The sequence below is a fragment of the Saccopteryx leptura genome, chromosome 7 (genome assembly GCF_036850995.1).
Source record: "Saccopteryx leptura isolate mSacLep1 chromosome 7, mSacLep1_pri_phased_curated, whole genome shotgun sequence".
NCBI lineage: Eukaryota > Metazoa > Chordata > Mammalia > Chiroptera > Emballonuridae > Saccopteryx > Saccopteryx leptura.
Window position 1 is genome coordinate 121,245,002 of NC_089509.1, and position 12,048 is coordinate 121,257,049.

At 62.6% G+C, this 12,048-nt stretch overlaps 1 protein-coding gene across 1 annotated transcript; it reads left to right on the forward strand.

The window, feature by feature from the left end:
- The first annotated feature begins 415 nt into the window (after nucleotides 1-415).
- BOK (BCL2 family apoptosis regulator BOK) lies at nucleotides 416-10,653 on the forward strand. Its single transcript, XM_066345224.1, has 5 exons — nucleotides 416-680; nucleotides 1,209-1,466; nucleotides 4,410-4,538; nucleotides 8,949-9,112; nucleotides 9,990-10,653. The coding sequence occupies exons 2-5, from the start codon at nucleotides 1,244-1,246 to the stop codon at nucleotides 10,113-10,115; spliced, it is 642 nt and encodes a 213-aa protein (XP_066201321.1). The 5' UTR covers nucleotides 416-680; nucleotides 1,209-1,243; the 3' UTR covers nucleotides 10,116-10,653.
- The last annotated feature ends 1,395 nt before the right edge of the window (nucleotides 10,654-12,048 follow it).

A 12,048-nucleotide genomic window follows, 5' to 3' on the forward strand; every position in this document is an offset into this window, starting at 1 on the left:
TAAAATAATCACACTTCTATAAAAAACATAGACTATCATTATGAAGAGACGGATACATTCGACCTCATTGAGACTTAACTCCTGTTCCTTATAAGCAATAGCAACGACAGAGTGGCACAAAATATTCAATACAATGCAAACCCACGGATCCATCTCTAACACAAACCCATGTGTTGGACCAAGGACACATTATCCAGAATATACAATACAAAGAACCTCTAGGAATCAACAAGAACATGGAGCCGGGGGAGTGAACCCAGGCGGCTGGAGTCCCAGCTCAGTCCTCCTCACTGGGCTAGGAGGGGAAAGCTTGAGCGCGTACAGGGAACTCGCTCGAGCCTCCTTAAGCGGGGAGGCGGCGGGGAAGCTCCCGCGCGGCTCCGCCCCGGGGGTTGCCTTTCCCTTAGAAGGCGAAGCCCCAAGCCTCGCCTCTGGCCCGCGGAGAGTACCTCGATGCGCCCCGCGCTCCCCACGCCCCCAGTGCGGCCGCCGGAGTCCCAGGAGCGCGCGAGGCCCCGCGCACTCGGCGCTCCAGCCCGATTCAGTCGCGGACGGGGCGGGCACGCGCGCGTCCTCGCGGGTTTGAATGGAAGGAGAGAGATCCGCGGAGACGGCGGCAAGTAGAACCTGAAGCCAGAACTCCTCCCCAGTCCCCGCGCCCGCGACATGCGGCAGGAGAGGTGAGGAGGGCGCGCGCGGTGTCCCTTCCCTGGCGGCGGCGCCAAGGGAACGGCCGGGCCGGGAACAAACATCGTCGACGGCGCGGCGCGGGGTTCGTGACCTAGGAGCGCGCGCGGGGCCCGGGCCCTGGCTGCTGGGCGCAGGTTGGGCGGTGGCGTCCGTGCCTCCGCCGCCCGTGCACTCGTCGGTAGAGCGCGGGCACGGCGGCCCCAGAGCGAATCGCCATTTCCCCGCGGTCCTTCCTATCCCTGGCAGCCGCGGAGATCTTTGTTATTTAATCCGGAATCTAAACGAGTGTGTGACTCGTGTTTTTAAAGACTCGGGGCACAGAAAGAAACGTACGGTTACCCGCAGCTGGCCGCAGCCCTTCCCCGGAGCCGCGCCCGGCCCGGCCTCCCGGTGCGCCCCAGCCCCGCGCGCGCGCGGGCGTGATCTGGGCACACGCCGCGCCCCTTCCCGCCCTCCTCGCGCGGCCGCCTCCCCCATCGCCGTCCAGGCCTGACGGGCTGAGCATTGTCTGCCCGCAGGTGCGGCGCCCTGCGTCCGCGTCCGCGTCCCCGCCATGGAGGTGCTGCGGCGCTCCTCAGTTTTCGCCGCCGAGATTATGGACGCCTTTGACCGCTCGCCCACCGACAAGGAGCTGGTGGCCCAGGCTAAGGCGCTCGGCCGGGAGTTCGTGCACGCGCGGCTGCTGCGCGCCGGCCTCGTCTGGAACGCGCCGGAGAGAGCCGGGCCCGCCCCGGGCGGCCGCCTGGCGGAGGTGTGTGCGGTACTGCTGCGCCTGGGTGAGTGTGGGACCAGACGGGCGAGGTCCCCAGACGGCCCCTCCCGAGGTGGCCGGTGGGGCGGGGCCCGCTGCGTACGGGGTACAGCCAGTGGGGTGACCTGAACTTCACCCTCCACTTCTGAGACTCAGTCTCCTTCTGGGGCAGAGTGGGGGCTGGCCTGGGGGTGCCCGGAATAGTCATGCGCGCAAGGCAGGCCACCCAGGCGGATGTCCCCCCTCTCGGGTGCTGTCCTGTATTTACCCCCTCGGGCTCTCAGCGCCGGCAGACCTCCCACAGACTTCCCCTGCTCGCCCCAGATTTCAGACATTTTGGCCATAGTGGATAAAAAGCTGCTGGAAGAATGTTTTGGTGGCTAAATTTCCAGAGTGACCCTTGTACTTAGCTGGGTACAAAAAGCCTAATTGGGCCACGTGTCCTGATGTTTGTTTTGGAAAATACGTCCTCTCAGTTACTGGCCAAAATTCTGCCCTCTTCTGCCCTTTTCTCTTGATTTGGGGGCCTCCAAGGGTTCCCAACAGAATTGGATGCCCAGGACAGCTGACACCCCCGCAGCGCTGTTCATACTTGTTTCTGAGGTTAAATATAGCCCAGTAACTGTCTCCACTCTCTCCAGGGCCTGGACCCCTTACCCCAGTCAGTCCAGCTCACCATGGTCACCATGGGGGGACCATTATCAGTTCTGGGAGTGGGTACTTGGGAAGCAAAGATGGGCCTTGGCCAGTCTTCTCCAGGCCAAGTGTGGGGAGGGGCTGACACCCGTGCCTGCTGTCTCTGCTGTGTGTGTGTCGCTCTTGGGGGCAGGGCTGTATGTGTCCCTGGCCTCCCAGGAGTGTGTATGAGACACAGATTTGATGGTGGCCTGTGCAGAGGGCTGCGGGAGGGTGTTGTCTCACCGGGGTCTTGGGGGAGGGGAGAGGTTTTTAAGTGTGGAGAGCAAATGGGGTTTGGGGATTGGCCAGGAGTCCGGAGTGCCTGGCCTCCCGCGAGGTTAGCTGCCCACTGCTGTTTCTTCAGGTTGGGCTGTGGGGACGGCACTGGGGGTGCCGTCTGGAGGATGTTCAGAGCGGCCAGGAGGAAGTTCTGCCTGCCCTTGCCTGCTCTGCAGTCCTGCCCCCAGCCTCCTGGGGGCTGCCTCCACCCTGGGCCCCTGCCCTTGCTGTTCAAGCTCACCCGAAAAGCCCTGCCTGCTCTGCAATCCTGCCCCCAGCCTCCTGGGGGCTGCCTCCACCCTGGGCCCCTGCCCTTGCTGTTCAAGCTCACCCGAAAAGCCCTGCTTGCTCTGCAACCCTGCCCCCAGCCTCCTGGGGGCTGCCTCCACCCTGGGCCCCTGCCCTTGCTGTTCAAGCTCACCCGAAAAGCCCTGCCTGCTCTGCAGTCCTGCCCCCAGCCTCCTGGGGGCTGCCTCCACCCTGGGCCCCTGCCCTTGCTGTTCAAGCTCACCCGAAAAGCCCTGCCTGCTCTGCAATCCTACCCCCAGCCTCCTGGGGGCTGCCTCCACCCTGGGCCCCTGCCCTTGCTGTTCAAGCTCACCCGAAAAGCCCTGCTTGCTCTGCAGTCCTGCCCCCAGCCTCCTGGGGGCTGCCTCCACCCTGGGCCCCTGCCCTTGCTGTTCAAGCTCACCCGAAAAGCCCTGCTTTGGACTCTGCAGATCTTACTGGCCTTCTGTGCCTTCTTCCCTCTGTTTCACCCTGAGAGCCCCAGCACTTCCGGCCGGGGCCGGGGCCTGGGTCGCTGTGCTGGCCCTCTCAAAGACTGGGCCTGCAAGGCCCTTTCCCAGCAGTGTCCAGCTCGGCCACATTCAGTTCCCAGGGCCCAGCCCCTGCCAGATGACTGGGGGGACGTGGAGGGAGGCCCTCGGGTCCCCAGAGTGTGCGTGTGTGTCCAGTTCCCTGGAGCTGCTCCGTGGTGAGCCCCTGGCCTGGGGCTGCCTCCCCGCCCCCAGCCCTCCTCAGCAGACTCCCAGCTCCCGGGGACAGGGCACACAGGAAGAAGCTGGGTCACGTCCCATGGTCACTCTCTTCGGGGCTAGTCCCCAGCGGCCCCCGAGGTCTGTGTGGGAGCAGCTGGGCCAGGCTGGGAATTTCCGTGCCCCTCTCGTTGCCCCGCTGCCGTGCCTCAGTTCTGGTTCGTTCCAGATCTTAATTAACTAGATGGTGTGCGCTGGCCCCAGGGCTGACGTGGGAGCCCTTATCGGCCAGGACTGTCCAGTCGGCATTTCCCTGTTTGCTTTGGCTGGAGAGCTGGGAGGGCTGGAGACACCCGGTGCAAGGGCGGTGGAATTCCCTGCACGTCCCTGCCAGGGGCTCCGTGAGGAGCATGGGCAGCAGACAGTGCTGGTGACAGGCCTGTCCTCTCGTGTGGCTGCCCCATGCACACACCCACTTGGCCCAGGGCACACGTTGGAGCCTGGGCTCTGCTGGGGGCCCCGGACCATGGCTGCGTTTCTTGGTTCACTGAGAGGTGCTGGACCTGAGGGTGGCCTCTGAGGCGATGACCAGGGCTGCCCAGCTGTGTGGGTTGCAGCCCCTGCCCACGTTGGGTCTGGCTGACTGCCCTGTCCGCCTGCCGCCCGTCTGCCTGCCGCCCTGGCAGCTCACTGTGAGCTGAGTCACCCGTCAGGCACGGCCCATGCTCCTCCTGGGATTCCCGCCCCACCGGCCCAGCCGGCTTGGCCCTGGGTGGGGGTTGGGGGGTTGGCTCATCAGAAAGGGCAGGCCACAGAGACAGCTCTGGGGGTGCCCACCACACCTCTCCAGTCTCCTTGTCTCCAGGAGCCTGGGGTGGGGGTTAAGTGGGGGTCAGGTATAGACCAGTCAGTGCAGGAAGGGTCTGCAACCAGCCATGGCTAAGGGACTAAGGAGAGGGCCGGTCCCAGGCCCGTGTGACGGGGGGCCGGGGTCAGGCAGCTGGGGACCCTCTGACTCACTCGTGGGTCTGCAGGGGACGAGCTGGAGATGATCCGGCCCAGCGTCTACCGCAACGTGGCGCGCCAGCTGAACATCTCCCTGCACTCCGAGAGCGTGGTGACCGACGCCTTCCTGGCCGTGGCCGCCCAGATCTTTGCCGCAGGTAGGTCTGCATCCGCCCAGGAAGCCCACCGCGCCGGCGTGGCCTGGGGTCAGGGTCAGGGGTCAGGACCGGGGTTGTGCTGTCCCACTGGGTGAAGACGGGGCCTGCCAGGCTGTCAGCTGGAGCGGGGCCAGTGTCCTGTGGCCGAAGGGGCTTTTCACAGCCAGACGACCAGGGACAGAGCGGACCCTGAGTGTGGCAGTGAGACACAGGGCTGGCTGGGGCTCGGGACTGCCAGTGGTCAGTCAAGTCCAGCCTCCTCCTTGGGCAGGAGTCGCTGTGGCAAAGACGATGTGAGGGGTGTCTGTCTGGGTCAGGCTCTCCCAGGGCTGACCCAGGTCCTGGGGAGGTCACGGGGGTCGGTCAGGGGGGGGGGGGATGGGGGAAGGGTCTGGGATCTGTCAGGCACCTGATGGAAGAGGTGTTCGGTGGGCTGTGAAGAAAGCAGGGCACGGTGGGTGTCCTGGGGTGACGCCTGCCCCCGGCCCTTCCTGGACTCCCATATCCTGGGCCTGACGCTGGTGCATGGGGCCGCCTGTGTCTGTCTCCGCACTGTCAGGCAGCTGGTTTACAAGCCCGAGGCTGGCTTTAAAAGGAAGGTTCATCTGCGTGCAGACAGCTCCAGCCTACTGGTGGCGGGGACGGAGCGGGGAGTTGGGGGCCCGGCCCCTGCATGGCGGTGGGTGTGTGTGCAGCAGACAGGATGAGGACCAGGTCAGAGAACCCTGCCCTTGCCATGTGGGGGGGGGGGCAGGCCTAAGAGGTGCCCTCCTGCCTGTTGTCTGTAGGTTCCCTGCCACCTTCATCCATCCCAGACCTCAGGGTCCTTGGGCTCTTTGGCCACAGAGGGGTGTGCACAGCCATCAGGCGCTTGCCCGCCCTTGTCCCTCTCTGCCTGTAGCCCCTGGCATGCTGCCGCTGGGCCTGGCAAAGGCTAACCCTTGGGCTGGACCTTTGTCCCCTTTGTCCCCCACCAGGCCTGACCTGTGCTGGCTCTGGCCAGAGCTAGGGCTGTGCCCGTGTTGTGGGCAGCTCCAGGACTGCAGGGCCGATTTCCACGGTGGCCTCTGCAGTGGCCGAGCCCCCTTCAAGGCAGATGTTTGCACTTTGGGGTTCTCCGTTCACTCCACTGGAACAACTGATTTTCCTCCCTGGTTAAAAGTTGGCAAGTTTTCCTTTTCCCTCGTATCACAAGAGCAAGTTATTCTACAACAGAAGGATCAGAAAATATGGAAACTAAAAACTCCTAGGAATAATCCTAAAAAGACAACCGATTGAAAAACAAGCAAAGGGCCTGACCAGGCGGTGGCGCAGTGGATAGAGCGTCGGACTGGGATGCGGAGGACCCAGGTTCGAGACCCTGAGGTCACCAGCTTGAGCGCAGGCTCATCTGGTTTGAGCAAAAAGCTCACCATCTTGGACCCAAGGTCACTGGCTCGAACAAGGGGTTACTCGGTCTGCTGAAGGCCCACGGTCAAGGCACATATGAGAAAGCAATCAATGAACAACTAAGGTGTTGCAACGCGCAATGAAAAACTAATGATTGATGCTTCTCATCTCTCTCCGTTCCTGTCTGTCTATCCCTCTTCCTCAATCTCTGTCTCTGTAAAAAAAAAAGAAAGAAAAAAAAATGAGCAAAGGATTGGGACAGATGTATTTCCAGGGAAAACCACCACGGGGAATGGGAAGGGGGCCACTGCCTGGGAAACGCCAGTCACCATGCGAGCCGGAGAAACGAGAGCAGGCCACGCGGACGCTGGCGCACAGACGTTCAGAGCCGCCAGGTTCCCAGGAGCCGGGAAGGTGCAGACAGGCTGCTCATCCCCCAGCAGTGGGTCAGCAGCGTGGTCCACCCACACGATGGCTTCGGCCTCGAGAGCACGCACTTTGGCCTGATGAGTGAACGCAGGCAGACACACCGGACACGCTGTGTGATTCCGCATGTGACGTGTCCACCACAGGTGAGTCCCCAGAGCAGTGGCCTGGGGCTGGAGGACAAGACGTGACAGCTCAGGGGAGCCGACTGCTTTCTGGGGTGATAAGAATGTTCTGGAACATGACAGCAGAGATGGTTGCACCGCTTGGTGAACATGCTGAAACACGGATATCTCGCTTTGGAAGGACGGGTTTATGGTAATGAGACATCTGTATAATGGTAAAACACGGAAGAACTCAAAGGACTCGAGATGTCCCGGAGGCCTCCCTGCTGGCACCTTCGGCCGACTCCTGCCAGTCACTGACCTGTCATGGGATAGCGAGCACCTCTCTGCCGGTGGCATCTCAGAACCTGCTGTCACTCACTCTCTCAGACCCCAGGAAGGTAGCCCAGACGTCAGGCTCCTGTCCCCGCTCTCCACACTGAGCCTTCGCCTACCCTCTCCATGTTGAGCACCTGTGGGTGCCAGGCCTGGTGCCCTGCGGCAGTGTGGTGTGGGGGCCTATGTGGCACCTGGAGGGGGGACCTTGCTCAGAGCCCTCGGGTGTTTGGAAGGGGGGGTGGAGGCCTGAGAGGGTGGGGCCGGCGCTGTGGCATTTCAGACTTGAGTCTGTTTTAAGCAGAGAGTGATATGGTCTGCGGAATGGGTTTTTAAATTTTTATTGAGGCCCTGGCCGGTTGACTCAGTGGTAGAGTGTCGGCCTGGTGTGCAGAGATCCCGGGTTCGATTCTCGGCCAGGGCACACAGGAGAGGCGCCCATCTGCCTCTCCACCCCTCCCCCTCTCCTTCCTCTCTGTCTCTCTCTACCCCTCCCGCAGCGAGGCTCCATTGGAGCAAAGATGGCCCGGGTGCTGGGGATGGCTCCTTGGCCTCTGCCCCAGGCGCTAGAGTGGCTCTGGTCGCGGCAGAGCAACGCCCCGGAGGGGCAGAGCATCGCCCCCTGGTGGGCAGAGCATCGCCCCTGGTGGGCGTGCCGGGTGGATCCCGGTCTGGCGCATGCGGGAGTCTGTCTGTCTCTCCCCGTTTCCAGCTTTAGAAAAATACAAAAAAAAAAAGAAATTTATTGAGGTGACATTTATATAACATACCCGGACCCATTTTAATGTGTACAGGTCCACGGCACTTAGTGGGTTCACGGTGCCACTGAGATTTTCACTACCCCGGAAGAACGCTGTGCCCATTACCTGTCCCTCCCCCGTCCCCGGCAACCACCGGCTCTTCTTGGACATCATAGAGGGACCCGCCCACGTGGCCTTTGTGTCGCTGTTCTTACCCAGCGGAGCGTCCGCGGTGCGTCCAGTCCCAGCGAGTGTCGTGCTTTGCTCTCAGGCTGAGTCCCACTCGGCTGTCTGGTCGGACGCAGGGCGTGTGTCGCTCCCAGCTGGGGCCACGTGAGTGAGGCTGCTGTGAACGCTCGTGAACGAGCCCCTGCTCGAGCTGACTTCCGTGTCATGACGGTCGCTGTGCTGCTGTGTGAGTGGGGTGCAGGGGCCGCCTCTCTGCCGCCGTGCCCTTCCCTAGGACGGGGGCCGAGTGCCCGCAGATGCTGCCGTGACGGGGAGCACGTTGCCCTTGGAGTTTGCAGTCTCACGGAGTTCAGTCTGCACCCTCTGGTTATCAGTGAGCCTTGTTCACGTCTGACGTTTCTGTTCCCCTTTTGTGAGTCGACTGTTCGTGTTCTGAGCTCATTTCTTTCGAAAGGTCTTGCATTTTTTTGCGCATTGACTTGTAAAGTCTTTTCATCTAGAAGGGACTTCACGTCATATAACAGGCAAGCACTCCTCCCTGGGTGGTTTTTCTCAGCTCTGCCCTCCCCCCGGACCCGCTCCCCGCCCGCAGCTCGGTGGTCTGGGAGGTCCTTCCTCCCGTGGGATGTTGTGCCGCTCAGGTGGGCAGGTGCGCAGCGAGTTCGCTCACTGTTAACTGTGTCCAGCTCGGTGGTCTGGGAGGTCCTTCCTCCCGTGAGATGTTGTGCCGCTCAGGTGGGCAGGTGCGCAGCGAGTTCGCTCACTGTTAACTGTGTCCGGCTCGGTGGTCTGGGAGGTCCTTCCTCCCGTGAGATGTTGTGCCGCTCAGGTGGGCAGGTGCGCAGCGAGTTCGCTCACTGTTAACTGTGTCCGGCTCCAGGTCAGCAGCACCACCCACCCCTCGGGTTCCACCTTGCTGTCACATTGCCTCCTCCGGGAGATGGGGGCTGGGCCGGGTTGTCCTGGGCTCTGGCACAGGCGTGCAGGTGTGTCATGAGGCCCAAGGAATCTCTAAGAACTACCCGTGAGGGTGGGCAGGACTGGCCTGTAGCCGAGGGCAGCCAGGCCCCCAGTTCAGGTGGTGCTGTGGGGAGGGGCTGGTTCCCACATCGGCTCCCGGCCATCAGCAGAACGCGGGCGGAATGCTCAGCTTCTTCACGGAGCCCCACGGCTGGACTGGAGGGGGTTCCGACAGCCTTCCGCTGACCAGCCTCTTCTGCCTGCAGGCATCACGTGGGGCAAGGTGGTGTCCCTGTACCTGGTGGCCGCGGGGCTGGCCGTGGACTGTGTGCGGCAGGCCCAGCCCGCCATGGTTCACGCCCTCGTTGACTGCCTCGGGGAGTTTGTGCGCAAGACCCTGGCGACCTGGCTGCGGAGGCGAGGCGGATGGGTGAGTGGGTCTGGGGGTGCAGGGGTGCCGGGGTGCAGGGGGGTGGGGTAAGGGTGAGAGGAGGGGGTGAGGCCTGGGGCCGGCCCTGCTGCCTTGCCTCAGGTTGACCTGTGTCCTCCCCACCTCCAGCACTAAAGACCCGCTGCCCAAGCCCTGCACTGCAGAAGGGGGTCTGAAGGCCAGCTCAGGCCCCTGGGGAAGGCCCAGCACTGTCCTGCTCTCGCCCCAGGCTCCGCGGCAAAATGAGCAGCGGTGTTGGTCATACCCCAGCACGGCCTCTGCCCCCAGTGGCTCACCTGGCCTGGTCAGCCCTTAGGAGCTGTGGGCCCTGGGCGTGGGACCACCCCACCCATAGGAGACCTGTCTTCTCAGTAAGAGGGGTGGTAGGAAGAGTGTGGGGTGCCCTGGCAGGGCTGGGCAGGAGGGCTAGAGCTCAGTCCTCTGCTGGGGTTGCAGCTGAGGGCTGTGGTCTCCCCTGAAGGCGGGACTGGGTGGGGAGGTGACCCCTCCAGGTGGCAGTGGCACCTCCCAGCACAGAGACTCTGAGGTCTCTGCCCTCCTTGCCTCTCCCCGTAGAGCCCGCTGGGACATCCTGGCGTGGGTGCCCACCTGAGCTCCTTCCTTCTCTTCTCACCATCTGAATCCTCATGGGGGGATGGGGTCCCTGTGGACGCCTTCAGTCCCGACCAGACCGCAGACCTCCCCCTTCAGTCCCGACCAGACCGCAGACCTCCCCCACGTGGCTGTGTGCTCCGTCCCGGCAGCTGGCGGGGGTGGAAGGCGCGGTGTCTGTGCTCTGTCCCGGCACTGGCCTAGGTGGAAGGCGCGGGACCTCCGCTCCCCAGCCCTGCCCTCTGACTGTCCTCCCTCCCTCCAGACCGACATCCTCAAGTGCGTGATCAGCAGCGACCCCAGCTTCTGCTCCCACTGGCTCGTGGCCACGCTCTGCAGCTTCGGCCGCTTCTTGAAGGCTGTCTTCTTCGTGCTGCTGCCGGACAGATGACCCTGGCGCTGCGCCCAGGAGGCTCTTGGCAGAAGCGTCAACCTGCTCCTGCCCAGACCCTCCTCTGCACACCCAGGCCCTTGGGAAGCGGGAGCACGGGGCCCCCCTGGGCTTGGAGCTGGCCTGCAGTGCCCTGCCCTGTTGTGTCCCTTCTCCTGGAGTTGGGAGGTCGGGGTCACCTCCCAGGCACAAAAAGAAGGCAGCTGGGGTCATCAAACTCTCACTGGACGCCAGGTCCCGTCCATGAAGGGTGAACATGTCAGGCAGGACCTTCAGCCCGAAGGAGACTTGGGTCTGGCCGAGGTTAGAGGAGCCGTGGGACTTTCTGTACCCCACAAACGTGGCATGAGGCTGTAAGGCTGTTGCTTAATCCCTTTCTGGAGGGAGTGCGCCCCCCCGGGGGGCAGGGTCCTTGTGTGGCAGGGACCAGGGGCGTGGGCTCAAGGCCGGCACACGTGGGCTGTGAATGCACAAGCTCCTGAGCTGACGAGGACGGCGTGTGTGATCTGTTCCAATAAAGTGTCCTGGCAGAGGTGGGCGACCTGCCCGCACTCCGTGTGCCCGTCTTGTGCAGCTGCCTGAAGCAGATGCATCCAGTGTGATAAGCCATCTTCCCTCATCTGTGGCCTCCTGTTCCTGTGGGCTGTGGGGGCTTACACACACACTCGTGCGTGCACACGCAGGAGAAGGAGAGGAGTGAGCCCAGCAGCCCTGCTCCTGGCGGCCGCCCGCCTCTCTGCTCTGCCCAGCAGCCCTGCTCCTGGCGGCCGCCCGCCTCTCTGCTCTGCCCAGCAGCCCTGCTCCTGGCGGCCGCCCACCTCTCTGCTCTGCCCAGCAGCCCTGCTCCTGGCGGCCGCCCGCCTCTTTGCTCTGCCCCCCGATGCAGCTTGCTCTCTCTGCAGGCGGCTCCTCGCCACCCCCCCTCCCCCCACTTCCCAGCCTGGCTCTGGTCTGTCCCCAGCAGGGCCCGTGCTCTGCAGCCCATCTGACTCTAGCTGGGACCACAGGCACACGGCACAGGGGGCCTCTGGGCCTCAGGTTCCCCTCCTGTACAAGGCAGGGTGACTCAGACCACTGCTGAGACCCAGCCCTGCCTCCCGTGCAGCCTCCGGAAGAAGCGATGGTGCTGAAGGTGCAGTTTTCCTCAGCAGGTCCATCGCCCCCTCCTGCCCCCCCCAGCCCACACCAGTCCTCCCCGCCCCTCTCCCAGGGGCCCGCAGTGTGAGTCTGGCAGGGGGAAAGAAGGGAGGGAGTGGGCAGGAGAAAGGGACAGAGAGGAGAGGAAGGGGGTGGCCATTAGGTACATAAGGCCACCCTTCCTGCTCCTGCTTCCTGTCATTTGCTTGGATCAAAGGCTCTAGTGTTTCCAGCATAAAAAGTGACATTTCAGCCCTGAGGGCACTGGGAGGAGCAGCAGGGTGTGGTGTGACAGGTCAGCAGTCTTTGTGTGCACGCAGTTAGAAGGTACCACTGGGGAGATGCCCCGTTTCCAACAGCAACAGAAGAAGAAAATTCTAGGCGTGAACCAGACAAGACGTGGGAAGCTTGCCTCACATTGACCTGTCGCACCCACTCCAGCACTCAGTAAAAACTACAGTTCAGCAACTCCTCACACTGTGAGGACAACTTCAGGACCATAAGGACACCCAAGTAGAGGGACAGACGGAAACACCATGCTTCTGAGATAGACGAAACCCTGCACAAGGATGTCGTTCTCCCTGAGTTGATACATTTGATGTAATCCTTACAAAAATACCAGAATTTTACTCCCTGCATCTAAACAAGCTAATTATAAAGCTCAAGCTCGTATGAGAGAAACAAAAAAGCTATACAGCTTTAAGCAAAAAGGGAGGAGGGAGGGCCATGTGGGTGGACTCTCTACCAGGCACCAGGCCAGGCAGGCAGGTAGGCACACGGGACTCCCAGGCGCAGG

Bases quoted from the DNA above. Each gene is read 5' to 3' on its own strand.
- BOK (XM_066345224.1), top strand. From the start codon at position 1,244: ATGGAGGTGCTGCGGCGCTCCTCAGTTTTCGCCGCCGAGATTATGGAC. The intron at 1,467-4,409 runs GTGAGTGTGGGA...GTGGGTCTGCAG, and splicing joins TGCGGTACTGCTGCGCCTGG to GGGACGAGCTGGAGATGATC. The intron at 9,113-9,989 runs GTGAGTGGGTCT...CCCTCCCTCCAG, and splicing joins TGCGGAGGCGAGGCGGATGG to ACCGACATCCTCAAGTGCGT.